Source organism: Parasteatoda tepidariorum, chromosome 8 (genome assembly GCF_043381705.1).
Source record: "Parasteatoda tepidariorum isolate YZ-2023 chromosome 8, CAS_Ptep_4.0, whole genome shotgun sequence".
In the NCBI taxonomy this organism is placed as follows: Eukaryota; Metazoa; Arthropoda; class Arachnida; order Araneae; family Theridiidae; genus Parasteatoda; species Parasteatoda tepidariorum.
In genome coordinates, this window is record NC_092211.1 from 44,195,203 (window position 1) to 44,212,317 (window position 17,115).

Here is a 17,115-nt window from a genome sequence, read left to right on the forward strand (position 1 = left end):
AAATGTATATATATATATATATATATATACTCCACATTAGAGTATATGCAGATTATTTTTACTGTACTCTCTCAGATAAATCGGATCATAGTTGAACACTTGAGGAATAATATACCTTGAAGCATTATTACCATGAGAATTTACTTCAAACTCAGTTAGGTGTTAAATTTGGCAAGTTTCCTCGTAAGTTTAATTATAGTATTGTGAATTACTATCTAACTCATCCAGTTTATCACATAAAAAGGAATAGCAAATATGCCGTTCAATGCGTTCAAAAATATGAAAATAGTTTACGAATTTTAACAGTGTAGCTTTTAATAGTGTCTTTGTTTATTATTTATGAATTTATACCGATGTTATTAATTTTTGAAAAATACATATAAATTAATTCTTAAAGTGTAACTTTAGGAAGAATTAGAATATACAAATAAATTTGAAAAATTATTTGTTAATGTTTTTATTTTTTCTATGATGGTTCTTTCATTAGGAAACTATTGGCAAAAACTCAATACACCTACATATCCATTTAGATACGGATTATGCCAATAATAAATGGTGTCAAACAGTAGGTCAAACGGTTGATTAAGAGACAAGAAAGAAACTAACACCCAGCACGAAAAAATTAAGTAACTTTGCAAAACAACTGTGCATCGTGATATAGTACTTTTGTATAGTTACTTAAAAAAATACATAAAATAAGAAAGGGCACCGCTTTTTTCCTATTTATTATTTTTTAATTCTTTAAAGAGTCTCAACACTTTATATATTTATCTCTTTTTTATTTTCTTTTTTTAAGCTCTTTAAATTCACTTCTGATTTTCATCTCAAATCCCGCCTAATTTTTGGGATAGTAAATTGTTTTTAAAAAAGAAGTCAATATTTATAATAACTGAATAATATGTCATGTATCAAAGGAAGCGAATTTTTCATTCTCCTGCATTTCATTGGATCAAATATTTAAGGCAGGCAAGTAAATTTCATTTTCCAAAGTGTTGAGTTTTGAATTAACCTATATACGCTTATCTAATATAGCCACATAGTTAAATTGCGTAGGTTATCGTGCCTCGATCCAGCAACACTTAGTTACTTGAAATTAAGCGACGTCGTTTGATTTGCAATAATGCCTTTCGACATTCTTCAATTTAAAACAAAAAAATGCTTAGTTGCCCACTTTTTACTCATAAAACAAATGTTTCTGAAACATTGAAACCTTTTGACTACCTTATTTTGATTTATTATTATTATTATTATTATTGCAATAAACACTTTCTGATTAAGTTCTTCATTCTTTTAAGGTTTCTGTCACTAAATCTTTTTTTATACTACATCTGTTAGCATTTAAACAATTGTTCATATTTTTCATGAATGAGAATAGTGAAGTGCCAAAGTCTTTCATATTTTTCATGAATGAGAATAGTGAAATGCCAAAGTCTTAGACTAGCTAGTATCTTTAGAACAGAATTTTATGCCCGGTATAGCAATCCATTGAAAACATACAAAACATGAAGTAAACATGCTGAATTTATGAAAATAAAAATATATACATGTTTTTCAACGAAGGCATTCAAATGAGCATATTTTTCTTCTAACTAATTATAATTTAATATAATAGAATCAATAATAGTTGAATTTTTATAGCTCTGGAATAATTATGGATTTCAAATGTATGTCAAATATTAACAAGATAAGTCAATTATTATTATTATTTTTTTTTTTTTGAAAGAAAGAGTTAAATTGAAAGCCTTATAAATATGGTTAAAAAATGACTTAGGTATTTAATATTTATTTCAAGCACGGCACTTTACATTTAAGGTCATATAGTTTACTTTTTACCTAGATTTTATCTGCATTTGTTTGTTTTTTAATTTAATAGATAAATATTTTGTAACGATGCATTACAAGCTATTACATTCCATTACAAGCAATAGTATAATAATCTAAAAAATCTGTGCAACTTCTACAGAAAGACGAAAAAAAGGATTCATTCACTCTTCAGAAGATATCAGGGAATATTTTTTTTACAATTTTACAAATCATTCAGAGAATAATTTGTAAAATTGTGCTTCAACTATGATTTTGACTTCGATATTGCAAGCAAGCTACGCATCACGGAAAATTTGCAACTGCTCTTTTTTAACAAAGCTACCCCGAAAAAATTTGCTATTTACATGAAAAAGCGTTATCCAAATCCGTGCACCCGTTTTCGCGAGCTATTAGAGTACATCTATCCACGCATACCGACTAACAGACTTACAAATTTTATGAATATAGAAGATGTAAAATAAATTCTAATTTAAACGTGTGTGAGGGGAATAATAAATCAACTATGTCAACCTTCATCTATCAAAAGGTACCTCAAGATAGAATCAAGTTAACACGTCTTACATACTAATGAATTGGTATTCAATATTCATAGTGGTAGTTACGCCACATTACTCCCCTTCCAGAATTTTATTTGTGATAGAATTCGATGAATAAATACCATTAGTTGATTCATGCTGTTTTTTTATTTATTTATATCAATTTTGCTCATTATATTTTTTCTTCATTTAATTTATAGCAGCTCGCCCATTATTTTTTTTTCCCTCCATATTTTTTTTTTTTTTTTTTTTTTTTTTTTTNGACAGAATCTTCGTTCTTTTTTTTTTTTGTTTATAATATTTTTGCTTATTTTCTTTTTTTTTTTTATTCTTAATTTTTATTTATTGACCGGGAGACTTTATTTGCTTCATCGAATTTTTTTCTTTTTTTGAGCTGTACATTTTTTAAAGCAAATTGGTATTTAATATTTATAGTTGGTGTTACTTCACATGTGCTTGTTTACTTTCAAAAATGTTATTGCAAGAAAAATTTACAAAAAAAAATACAAAAAGGATTTATTTATTTTTGTGTTAAAGAATACAAAAATTAATAAATAATGATCTAAATATTAAATATTATCTGCTTTGACTTATATATTTGTAATACATACACCGTTTTAGAACTCAAGCTTTCCTAACCATTATTATCCGTTTTTTTTTTCTCGTTTTTTTTTTCTTCTTCCCTTTATCATCAGTTTTTCTTTTTCTTTTTTTTTTATTAAATAACGTTTTTATGAATTAAAATAAATGTTGTCACTAAATTTAAAGCATAATTATTGTATTCATTAACTGAGAAATATTAATGGAGTGGTTTATATGCATAGATGTTTAGAAGAATAATTATTCTTTAAAGTAATAATATATAAATAAAATGTTGTTTATATTGTTAATTAAAAAATTTCTCCTCAAGTAAATATTTTTTACGTCTATTTTAATACTTTCCTCCAACGAATACATTTTTATTTTTTAAATTATCACGTGGCTTGTTCTTCCACTTCCATTTGCTATGCTTCGAAAATGACCTTGTCTTTTCTCTACATGAAATTTACTCGCAAGACAGGTTATCAGATTAGAAGAGAATGTTTTCTTGAGTAGCAGAGATTTCTTCTAAAATTTATTTGCTTATATTTAGGACTTATTGCTTGAATTTTTTTATAGTTGTTTGCATATAAATAACAGAAACTATTGCTTTACAAATTTTGTCTTCTCTCCTAACGACAATAACTAAAATCGGCATAAAAGCAAGGCGTTAGCCTCTCTGTAAATAGTGTGATATTGTGAGTTTAAAAAGAATGAAAGTTTCTCCATCCCAGAAGATATGGTAAAATTATATCTATGGAAGCTACAAGCTAGTTTTATAGTTTGTCTGTGATTAGCTTATCATTGAATAACTTTTTCTCGCCGAAACAGGTCGCAGGAAACGTTATATATAAAAGTATCATTTAACGGTATGATTGCGCAACACGCGTCGTTATTTAAATTTGGTTTCACTTCTGAATTTAAGTAATATTAGAATATTCGGTTACTATTGACTTGTTAAAAAAGTAACGAATTTATATTTCATTGAAATTTGTGTAAACGGTCTTTTCTATTTAACTGAATATTTTGTCTTCATTTGTGAAGTTAACTAATGGAAATACTGTTTCGACTTAATTCCGATGTCTTATAAACACCAATATAGTTTTACGACTAATTCACGAGTAATTATCTACGACAATTTATAGTTTTAAATTAAAAAGGCATGGCTGTGAGACAGAATCTTCGTTCATTACATTTTCATAAAGTTTGTGGTGGTAGTATAAAACTATTAGAAAAGGATAAAGTTGCTCATCGAACTGATAGCTTCAATAATGGTCTCACATTTACGGATCGTCCAGTAATGGTCGATGAAGTTGTCTTCCTAAAAATCGTAGAAACAGCAAGAAATTGGAGTGGAGCATTTAGATTAGGATTCACTAAAAATGATCCTAAATCGATGAAGACTATTCCTCAACATTCATGTCCAGATTTTATTTCATTACCTGGTAACTGGGCGAAAGCTTTACCAGAATCTCTAAACAAGAAAGATTCTTTAATTTCCTTTTATGTGAACAGCCAAGGAGATGTTTACTATCAACATAATGATGGTAAAGAAACGTTACTCTTAGCTAAAGTTGACATTAAACATAAACTTTGGGGAGTTATTGATGTCTATGGCAACACTGTAAAAGTTAAACTGGTATCTAATCCTTTCAAAGAAGAATCATTATCCGATTTTGATTTAACTTTTCATGCTGTACATGGGGTGCATGTTCAATTAGATGATAGTAAAACAATTGCAACCAGGAAAAATGGCATGTCTAATGCTTATGTTTTTAGTGGCAAGCCAATGCATTTTGATGAAAAAGTAGTCATTAAAATCCTTACGCTTGATCCATGGATTAAAGGCCTATTTGAATACGGATTAACATCTAGTGATCCTTCTACTATAGAAGTTAATTCACTGCCAAAAAATGGTGCAGATCTGATAGATTTGCCATCAGACTATTGGGTCCTTAAAAGAGATACTTGCTGCTATGATCGTGATGATATTGTGACATTTATGCTGAAAACTGATGGTGTGTTTATAGTCACAAGAAATGCCAATGCCGTTTCGTCTAAGTTACATGTTGATACAAGCCGACCTTTGTGGTTGTTTTTTAAATTAAGTGGTGCCATTGTGAAAATATGTTTAATGGGGTCATCAGAAAAAGAGTATGCAGATCTTATAAAAGAATTTAACGAAATAACAACCTTTCCTGTAGAGAAAAAACCAAAGCGTAGAGTTTCAAGAGAATTAAGTATTGGTGAATGTGTTATTTGCTGTGATAATCTAGTTAACTGTACATTGTATCGTTGTGGTCATATGTGCATGTGCTATGAATGTGCTAACTTCATGCGAAATAAGAGTGATAATTGTCCAGTTTGTCGTACGAGTATTGAAGATGTTATTAGAGTTTATACCTAAATGGTGAAATTATTTTTGAATTTAGATTTATATACGAGAGCAAATTTATAAAAGTTTTTAACGTAATTTTTTTATATTGTAGAGTACTATAAAAATATTGTATTTAAATTGTTATTGCATATGCATTACTATTAACAGAATTCAATATATTTTTATTTAGTATTTTTATTATGTTATTAATAGTAATTCCTAAAATTAGCAAAAGATTTAGTTAAAAATGGATTTGATTGTAATGATATATGGATTGGATATAGGATTGCAAAAATTGAGGCATATTTCCAAATTCGGAGTCGAATTGAAAAGTTTAAGAGCATTTTAACGTAGCATTGTAAAAAATTGTAATGATTTATTTTATGAAAAACAGAAATATCAGAAGAAATGAGTTGGTCCTAATAAATATGTTATTTATGGTAAACTAGTTATACTTTGTATTGTGATCACGTGTTATGCGTAAAACCATCAATTGCCAAAAACTTGCCAACCTAGCTTAAAGGTTTTTCATAATTATGATATATTGATTTCTAGTGTATGTAATTGTGGGCTTACTATTGAATCTGTTTAAATCACATGGCACATATGTTTATATATTTAATGCTATTTCATACATAATTATAGTTAAAAGTTGGAATTCTATTTAATGGTTAAATTGTATTTGTTTCCTAATTTCGTTATGCTTTTAAGGCTAGAAATACATTAATGTAATTGAAATGCTCGACTCTTATTTACTAATTAATCTTGTATTACTCGATTTTTTAAACAATTCCAACGAATCATTATCAATGTATTTTTATCTTTGTATCTACAATTAAAAGTGCCTTTTTGAACCTATAAGCATTTAAAATATTTTTGTATTTTGGAAAACAAACTATAAATTTTTACTTCTAGAGATCATAAGAAGCAAATTCCTCCTTAAGTTTACACAACCGAAAAGAATAAAATGCTAATTAATTAAAGTTTAAGGTTTTTTTCAAATGTGATATTGTGAATTGTGTTCAGGGTTGGGGTTTTGGACGTCCTAAGCTGGTTTTGGACAGGACACATTGGTTTTACTGTCTTAAACTGGGTAAAACTGTCTTAAAATGTCCAAAACCTTGAACTTGGGTAAAAGGTAAAAATTCTATAGGTGTAACCATTGTACACATAATAATTACATGTATAAATAAATGTTTGATATTTTTTGTACAATTTACTACAACTTATTAAAATAATATAATATAATAGGAAAAGGTTTATAATTTTTGAAACTTCACAATTCATTGAACAACAAAAGTGAATACCTAATCCTTTAAATATAAATATGCTTTTAATACTGATAAATAATATTTTTGCGTAAGGATAAATATGGCAATATTAAAAAATAATAATTTTTCTTTAAAAGAAATACTAAATTTGTTCAAAAATTAACCTTTTATTTTTCACAATATTTTTTTTAAAAAATGTTATAATTTCTGCTTCACAGGATGATAAAAAAGACATCTATTTTTAAAAAAAATTGTTTTTAAATATAAATATATTAGTTTAAATTGAAAATACAAAATAACTGAAAAATGTATTAACAGTTTTGAAGGGCATAACATCAGTTTCAGTTACTGACACTGGTGATGTATCACCACTATGCTAAAAGAATTGAACATGAATGAAATAAAAGTATTCTTGAATAGTACTATAGATAAATAAACCTGTTTATGACGAACCAAGCACTTAATCCCTAATATTTTAACCTGTATGGCAAGGCCAAACTTCAGTTATATACTATTGAATGAGAGGACCAATTGAATTTGATTACTGATTAATCTTCCTTTGTTTAAATTGAAGAGTCAAACAATATTAATAAAACATTATACTTTTAAAACAAATATTCTCTAGTATATTTAATTATCAATATGTTATTAGTTCTATGTTTATTTTACCTCTTAAATATTGTTGAGATAAAATTGTGACATAATTTGAGTAAAAGGGTTTTGGACAGGGCGGTTTAAACCAGGATTTAAACCGTGGATTAATCCATTCTGTCCTAAACCTTGCCAACCCTGATTGTGTTGTATGTGTATTATGCTTATTTAATAACTATTATATTTTAAAATGTACCTATTGAGACACAAAAAAATTCATTGTATTCAGGGGTCTGTTTAGAAGAAATTTAGGTCCGTTAACGGATATTTTCATAAAAACGGACCCTTCACAAAATAAATTAACTTAAAAAGGGATCCTTCACAAAATAATTTATCATTTAATCGGACCCTTCACAAATTTTTTTATCTTCATTATTGCTTTGTTAATTGAATAAACCCTTCCCGAGGAGGGGGGCGAAAGACAGATGTAAACGAACTAAATTTTGTCTTCGGCAGAAGCTTCTTCCTTTATTCTTCTGAAATGAATATTCTGTGTCCCGCTGTATAAGCTAAATACCAAATATTTATATGTTGCATCGCTAATTTAGTAGCTACAATTGCTGTTAATTTTTTAAAATTTAATTTTTTTAATTATAATTTTACAGTGTTGAGCATAATCTTGTATGTCTTTACAATTTAAAAACTCCTTGAAAAAGTTTTTTTACAATAACGGACCCTATTTGCACAAATTCACAAAAGCGGATCTTGGTTGAGAGAATGTGACTTTAACTTTTATTTTATATTCACAAATTGCGAGTAATTTTTTAACAATTTTACAAAAACTGACCTTTCATAAAGTGTCTGGACAGACCCCTGGTAATAAAAGAATAAGTTAGCTATAGAACAAACTGTCATAGTTTTTAGAATTCTCGAAGTCTAACTGCCCATCTGAGAAATTCACCACCAAATTGATTTAGAGCCCTTCGTAAAAACAAAATGAAAAATAAACTTCTTAGGAAGTACTTCTGTACATTTACCAAACTTTATATTTAGTGGCGTTTTAATTAACATATGAAATAATTAAGCTTTAACTTTGATTTTTAAATACAATGGCTATGTTCATGGCGCTGGGCAAGCATTATTTCACAGGTGGAATTTCACAATATATTGATATTGTTTTGCTGTAAACAGTGTATTTTCATTTCAAATTTGACGGTGCTAATTTATGTTAGAATACTTATTAGATGTATTGTTTTGCTGTACCTTTGTAAGATATTCTCACCTTTTGTAAGATACTCTACCTTTTGTAAGATATTCTCACAAGAATTTGAGATACTAATTCACAATACAGTTGAAACTAATCCTATAACAAAACACAATATATAATATTTTTAGAATATCACAATTCAATTAATAGGAAAATTATCTATAAAAAATATATCTTAAATACTTATTTCCCGACCTGTGACTCTTATTACCGACAGTTTTAAATTATGCTTTTAAAGTATAGTACCTTTCACCGACCTATAACGGTCAGTAAAAATATTATTGCTAATTTATCAATGAAAATTTCATTGAATCTAAATTTTGTTAGTAATTATTGTTTATTACTAATTAATGGCTTAATTATTCATCAAATTTAAGGTATTTGTTGATGCAGCAAGATTAACTCTTAAACTATAAAAGAATGAGGAAAAACTCAATTAAATGTGAGGAAAAAAACTTGACTTAAATCCGAAAAAAAAAACTTGGTTGCTTTGGGTTATTTACAACCTTGAAATAATATATTTATTAGGTAGTTAAAATACATAGATTAAATAATTTACTCCAACTAATTAATAAGTGAAAATGAAAATAGATTATTCATGATAAAATCATGTAACCTATTTTGACATGAAAATGATGGTTACCCTGCACCACAAATTAAGCTACTACTTATAATTTTTATAAATGATAAGATTTTAGGATAAAATGGATACTTTTATTAATTTTTTTATAGTAACTGAGCTGATAGATTATTGATGAAAATAGTTTTATGGGTGTGTTGCAGGAATAGTCACTTAATGATTCATATAAGTGGAATTTAAAATTAAAAAAAATGAACTTGATATTTTTACTTGACTTCTTGACTTGTGTGTTGCAGGAATAGTCACTTAATGATTCATATAAGTGGAATTTAAAAAAAAAATTGAACTTGATATTTTTACTTGGCTTCTTGACTTGTGTGTTGCAGGAATAGTCACTTAATGATTCATATAAGTGGAATTTTAAAAAAAAAAATTGAACTTGATATTTTTACTTGGCTTCTTGACTTGTGTGGCAGGAATAGTCACTTAATGATTCATATAAGTGGAATTAAAAAAAAAAAAATGAACTTGATATTTTTACTTGACTTGAAAATGAATAAGTTAATTAAAGTGTATGAAAGTGTTTATTTCTTGATTACTTCAATTTGTATTTATTATAGCAGAAAATTTGTGATAAGCTTAATCTTTCTGTATATTTGTGATATCTGTATCATGCTATGGAAACAAAATTATTAGATATTTATACCTTTTCCTTTTTTTCGTAATATACTTGTTTTAAGGCCAATGTCAACTGTATAAACAAAAGTTTCACACAAGAAGAAAAAGTTAAATGGTTATAAAAGTTTCGTTCAAATAGTGGAAATAAATTTTGTTTTAACAAGTGGGAATACTTAAGGAAGAGGTGTTCCATGTTGCTAAAAATTGTGTATTAAATGCAACAATTTTTTTCGATTTTATACAATTATAATGAAACTACCAAATAATTTATCACTCAAATTCTAATGCTTAGTTTAGTAAGGAAAATGATGTAGACTTATTACATATCAATATTTTTCTTCTTTTTTATTTAATTTTTAAAAATAACTTAAGTTACCTGGTGTCAAAATAAAAATAAGTAATAAGTCCACAGAAATAATTTTTTAAATTTGATTCATGCTTGAAACATTGTGTGTCTCCTTGTGAAGTTTCTGTAACTCTTTGCTATATTATAATCAAAGGCTTTTTAATAAAATATATTTTTTCTTAACTTGCTTTGGAAATCATTTGGCAATTATTTATTCTGTGTATTTATACTGTTTGCAGCATTCTGCGTAGGAAACCTTATTACTTGTGTTTACCAACTTTTAAAATAAGTTTTCAACAGATGATTCATTTATCCGGAAATGAAAAACTAAAATGCAATGTTTTTCTGCTGTATTTGTGACCATTCCAACCGAGCTGCTTTAAGGGTGTCTGTATATTATGTTCTCGGTCTGCCTCATGTTTCTGTAAATGATATTTTAAGGGCATTGTATTAAAGTTTTTCTCAGTGAGCAGTGTCATCTGTTTATGGCTTTTTAAACCATTCATTTCCACATTCTTCTGTTTTTTCAAAGAAATTTTGAGACACCTGTTACATGAATGAAACCTTATTTAAGTATTGCAAATAAGAAAGGAATTTAAATCAAAACCATAATTTTAAGTAAAAATTCTTATAAAAATTTAGCTTAAGTATTGATTCTAAAAAATATTGATTTGTGCTGTTAAAAATATATCGAAGTGAAAAAAATTTATACTTTTGAATAAAATATTTTTTGTGTAAATTGTTGAACAAAAATATTTTAAGTTTTACATTGAAATTTGAAAGATAATTCTTTTAATTATTAAAAATTAAGTTTTCTGAAAACTAAATAGTGTAAGCTTACTGTAGAAGTTTGTTCTAGTTTTTCCTTAAATAATTTATTAAGAATTTGTGAGATATCTTTTATACATGTCGACAACTAAAAAACTGAACAAAATCTTAGAGACCATTTAAATTTTTTCAAAATATTTATCATGGGTGTAACAAATGCCAATTATTTTTTCAACTTTAGGCCAGGATAGTCTGGTTGATAGGACGTTAAACCCATGTCCAAGAGATTATGAGTTGGATCCCCGCTGGCCGAAGACTTCAGTGTAGTAAATGGTGACTGGTGCACTTTTAATCTGCCAGGTCGCAAAGTCCTCTATGATCCCATCAATGCAAATCAATACCTCTGGGTTTACTGAATTAGAGATTGATCATTCTCTGGTTCAGGTCTAAATTACAATCTGTAGATGGATGCATGATCGAACCACCCTATAAACGAGCTGTGATGTGTGGCTGAAGTCATATTCTTGGCCATAGATGGCTCCACTGAAGGACAAAAGATGCACCGTTTGCCTTAAATACACTTGGTTTCACCAAGCAGGTTTGCTGGTACCTGCAAGTGGTATTAGAAACTGCAACATATTTTTAACTTTCACTCAGACTTATAAAATAATATCAAACTTTAATTGTGGAAGAATTGTCAGGACATAAAAAAAAGGCTTAAGAGAGGATTTTTCTAAAGAAATCCACTGAATCTTGCTGGGTATCAATTTTGTGTCGCTGAAACTCTGTATTTAAAAATATTGACATATATGTATATATCAATGCAATTTGTTGTTACTAGACTAATAACATATAAATTCTTTTTTAGATATGGCAGTGCATTATTGCTAAAAAATCATTTAAGTCTTAATCTTTCTGGAATATATTTTTTATGCATTATTTAAGTAAAAAATATGTGTATTTTTTTATAGATATGGCAGTGAGTTATCGTTGGTGGAAAATTTCTGGCAAAATAATTATACACAAAGTCTTGCTTCATCTAACTTGAAAGATATGGGACAAAAAACCTACTGGTTAGGTAAGAAAATCATTTTTTTTTTCTTTTTTTAAAAAGTAGTGTTGAAAATATCCTTCATCTCTATATTTCTAGATAAAATGGAAAATTAATACATATCTTTTAATATTTATTTATGATAATTCTTTTGACGCAAAGATTATATGTTTAAAATGTTTTAAGTTATTAAAGTTTTCTTTAAACTGAAAATATTTTTCCAAGATTAAAAAAATAAATTCTTCAATAATTGGATATTTTACATTTAAGTTTAATTTTTGATTAAAATAATGTTTTACAGATGATTGATTTATAGAATGACTTTGAGTAGCACTACGTTTAAACCTGTCAATAGCTGTAATGAAAGGTGGATAAAATGTTATAAACTATTTTGCAAAGCATATGGAGGTTTTCTTTTCAAAGAAATTAAAATATTAAGGGAATTAAAATTGAAAGATTTCTTTAACGTTTTGTAATTATATTTAACTTATTTTTTCCTCCAAAATTGAAGTTAATAAGTTTTGCAGCTGCCTGACCCAGATAGACATGAAATTTTAAAATTTCGAAAAATATTAATACAATTAAAAAATTTGTCCTTGAAGCTTTGCTGAATTAGTGATTTTTTAGTTCAGATTTAACCACATTCAATTTTATGTTTTCATTTTTCTTAGAAATGAAAGTATAATTTTTGTCATAAGTTAATCAATATAGCAAGTCTTTAAGCTGGATACTCAAATGATGAACTACATATCAAATTGATTATGTATCATATGATGAATTGATTATGATACATATCAAATTGATTACAAATTAAAAACATTGAATAATCAAATAAAAGAGTAGGAATTGGATTCCTATTATTTATTGTATATGCACATATCTGACATGAGTGAATTAATATGTAAATTTATAAGCTTGATACTCAAGCAAAAAAACAGGATATCAATTGACAATAAATTTCCAATTTTGACTATTTAAGTAAAGGGTTTATTGTCATTGTGTTAGTGCATATGTTACTTTGAAAGACCAAAATTGTTGAATTCCGACCACTGCAAAACATCAAGGATATACCTAATATTGAATAACCAGGCTATTATTTCTATTGTCTGTATATGATGACAAGCTCATAAAATGGGTTTGAAATATGCTCAAAAACTGTTTATATCAGAATATCTTGGAAAAGTCTAATGGATTGTTGATTTCTTAAGTAAATCCTTGTTTTTTACTACTCTTTTATCAATGTATACTAATTGACAGCACTTATTGATATGCAAGACAAATAGTACTGTAGCAATTATTTTGGATATACACTGAGTGAATATGAAAATGTTAACTGACACTTGGAGAATTCAATATCTGCCTGAAATCAGCTTTTCACAACAATATAATACACACCAGGATATATATATATAATCAGAATGCATGCACCAAATAATAATATGGATGAGGTTTTTAATACAAATTTAAACCAGACAAATTTTAAGTTTTCACTGTTTCAGGTTTTTAAAGTTAAGGGTGTTTTGTACACATAAGGCATAAAAACTTTGTTTAGATATTTTGTTCTCTTCTACGCATTGATTATAAGTTTTGTTTGAAAACTGATTATAAAGTTAAATTTCGAAGAAAGTTATGATTAAATTCGAGGAAAGTTGAAGATTTCATGACAGGATGGTATTTTTTTGTTACAAATTTTTTCTCATATTATTTTGACATTTTCATTATCCCTCAAATCACATGTTTACTAATTTTTTGATGTACTTGTTGGTAGGTATTATCAGAAATTTAAGTATAAAATAAATTTTTTCATTCATTTTCCCCCCTCTTATTTGTTTATGGTTTATCAGTCTCACAATGCTCTTGACATTGTTAAGCTGGATGGGGAAAAAATACACCAATACAGTAACTTTAAAATGACCAAAGTGAAAAGCCCCAACTTCTTTAGGATAGAAAACTCCATCCATATCTAAAAAAATACAATATCATTTTTAATTCTAAAGTAGAAAATTATTATTTTTATCATGAAAAAGTTCATCGTTAAAAGTTTCATTATTATTTGACAGTTTTCTATAAATAAATAAAATATTAGTGCTGAATTAAATTTACCATATGAATTTGATGCTTTTATCTCGTATTGTTGAATTTTGCATTTATATTTTTATAGGTTTAATAACTGTTGATGATCTTTCAACAAATACATTAGAATCAGCAAGTGGTTCTTTCATATCACTATATATGGGCTTTTGGGCCACAGATCAACCGAGGCCGCAGGATGGCAGTTGTGTCCAAGCCATTGTTGATTCATCTTCGCAGTTTTGGAAATTAACAATGTGTGAAACCCTTTTACCTTTCATGTGCCAAATGGAAGCTTGTCCAACAGGTATGTTTGTTTTCAAAAATTTCAGGTGACAATATTGAATGAATGAATAAAATAATTTTATACTTTATTTTCTTTTAAATTTTTTACAAGAACATATTGAAATTATGGTATTTGTTTGTAGTATTGCAAGTCTCTATTACTTTTATATAAATGTCAAAGTATTATTAATTCTTATCTTTTTAATATTAATAAGGAGTGAAATATCAAAAAAATATACAAATTTCCAAATAATTCACAATTGTGCTCCCTATTATTTAACACGATATATTGAAAAACTTTCTCAAAATTTGAGCAAAAAGAGTGTTTATATATTTAGCTAATAATATATATATTTTGACCAATGACACCTATATCAAAATTTCTCTAAAATTATAGCTAAGTATAGTGAGTCAAATAATTAATCAAACTAACTATTGTGAAAAAACTTTCTAAACTGATTAGATCTTAAAAAAAGAAAATACCAAAGCCTTTTTGCTTAAAAAAACAGTACCCTTTTACTCCGGCTTTGCTTTAGTCTATGTATCTGAAAGTATACTCTATCCTGCTTTTGGTTAACTGGTTCCTATTTGTATTATATCAGTATTATTCATTATTTTTTACTTATTGGTAACTTTTGAAGAAATAGCCTGGTAAGAATGGAACTCTGACCTATAGACTGTTTACCTCACTGGTTAAAAACAAGGTTTTTTTTTTTTAAAAAAAAAAAATAATATATATATATATATATAATAAATAAATAAATACAAGAAAACACGAAGAAAGTTAAGAAAAACAATTAGTTTCATTGCCAAAATTATTTACTTAATAATTTCTTTGTTAATTTATATAATTTTTCCATGTGCAAATCCATTTCGAGCAAATCCGTGGTTAAAATTATTTACTAAAAATTCCTTTACTAAATAATTTCCTTTGTTAATCTATACAATTTTTCCATGTGCAAATCCATTTCGGGCAAATCCGTTGGTAAAATTGTTTGCTAAAAATTTCTTTATTTATTTATACAACTTTTCCATGTGCAAATCGATTTCGGGCAAATCCGTGGCTAAAATTACGTACTAAAATTTTTTTCTTTGTTAATTTTTCCATGTGGTAATCCATTTCGTGCAAATCCGTGGCTAAAATTATTTGCAGTAGGAACGACACTTTAAAACCCTCTTGTTACACTCAATTTGCGCTTTTGTTTTCATATTTTGTAATCTGGCAATCTTTCTGCGAAAACATTTTTAAATCATTCTTGAAAAATTTCCCGTCCATGTAAGTTGATCTGATTTCGCTACTCGCTTTATAGTTCATTTTTATGCTGTTTTTTCTTTTCTTTTATTTTATTTTCTGTTTTTACATGTTATTTTTACTTTTTGTGTTCTATTTTATTTGTAGTAATTTTTATAGAAAAATTTTTTGAGTGCTCCTCACACTATTGTATTAATATATTTTGCTTTGGTTTTATTGATACAATATCAGAAAGCACTCTGTTTTGCGGATATAATCGTGTGGGCTGATGAAAAGATTATATCTTTTTTCCGGTTTTTTAAATAAAATTTCATCCTTTTTTTTCTTCCTTTTTTTTAAAACTGTTGTTTGTTATTTTTTTACTTATTATCCCCCCCCCCTTTTTTTCATATGTCTATAATTTTTCTTTGTTTTATTCTTCATTTTGAACTATAACAAGCCACACAATAACAAGCCACATTTCTAAGACTTTAATGGTTGCTTCTGAAATATTTACAACAAAATATAGAAAGGCAATGTTGCAGGTAGCATTTAAATTGAAGCATATTATACAGATTTTGTAGAAATTATTGAGTTATGCAAGTATTGACTGAACATGACATCTTTAAGTTAAATTAACCATTTATTCAGTGTACTACAAAAAATAAACAAAATGGAACGACGATCGTAATATATATAAAAACAATAAAGAGCACGGGCTTCATAGGTGAAAGTTAAATTAGTAGTGCTGATGTGTTCCCAGATTTCCTAAATATGTAAATGCCAATGTTTTTTCTTTCTTATTAACACATCTACATCAATACTTTCCCTTGTTAAAAAGAAAAAAAACTAAACTACTAATTTCTAAGTAACACTTAAATGTTAAGAGTTCATAAGAGTCCCATCTTTTCACATAGCTTTAAAAGTCTTGGCTTAGGCAAGGGCTTCGTCAATATATCTGCAGTTTGCACCTCCGTTGAGATCTGCTGCACACTAATTTCTTCTTCTAAAACCTTTTCGCGAATGAAGAAATGTTTTATACTGATGTGTTTCGTTCTACGATGAAACTCGGGATTTTGAGCCAATCTGACAGCTGCACTATTATCAACAAAAATTGTTGGCACTTCTGTCAAGGAGGAAATTCCATTGAAGAGTCTTTTAAGCCAAATTAATTCTTTTGCGGCTTCATTTGCAGCAACTATCTCAGCCTCTGTGGTTGATATTGCAACCATAGTTTGACGCTGACTTAACCAAGATATAGCCCCACCTGCATGCAAAACTAAAACTCCACTCGTCGATCTTCCTGTCTTCAAGCAGCCTCCAAAGTCAGCATCACTAAAACATTCTAGAATTCCGGGTTTGTAGCCTGATTTATAAATAATACATTTTTGCTTGGAACTCGCAATGTATCGAAATACACGTTTTACTTTGATAAAATCTTCTTTGGCAGGATTTTCTAATTTACGTGACAAAACGCTAATAGCGTATGCCAAGTCAGGTCTAGTGCCCATCATAAGATACATTAATGCACCGACAGCTTCACGATAAGGAAATACTGTTTTATTTTCTTCTTCAGTAGTGCATGTTTCTTCCTCTTTCAAAATGGGTGTATGAACTGGCCTACAATTACTCATACCAAACCGCTGTAGTATCTTTGTGGC

General features: G+C 27.6%; 2 protein-coding genes across 2 annotated transcripts in view; both read left to right on the plus strand.

Annotated features, from left to right (window-relative positions):
* The window catches only part of LOC107451935 (uncharacterized), a gene marked incomplete in the record, with an annotated part of 144,271 nt that overhangs the window by 55,729 nt on the left and 71,427 nt on the right, over positions 1 to 17,115 (plus strand). The window contains 2 exon segments of the mRNA XM_043050349.2: positions 11,789 to 11,895; positions 14,030 to 14,245. Of these exon segments, the coding sequence (XP_042906283.1) occupies positions 11,789 to 11,895; positions 14,030 to 14,245 (323 nt within the window).
* LOC107451936 (E3 ubiquitin-protein ligase NEURL1) lies at positions 3,508 to 10,232 on the plus strand. Its single transcript, XM_016068181.4, has one exon. It carries the CDS (start codon positions 4,102 to 4,104, stop codon positions 5,344 to 5,346), a length of 1,245 nt encoding a protein of 414 aa, XP_015923667.1. The 5' UTR covers positions 3,508 to 4,101; the 3' UTR covers positions 5,347 to 10,232.

Bases quoted from the DNA above. Each gene is read 5' to 3' on its own strand.
- LOC107451936 (XM_016068181.4), top strand. From the start codon at position 4,102: ATGGCTGTGAGACAGAATCTTCGTTCATTACATTTTCATAAAGTTTGT.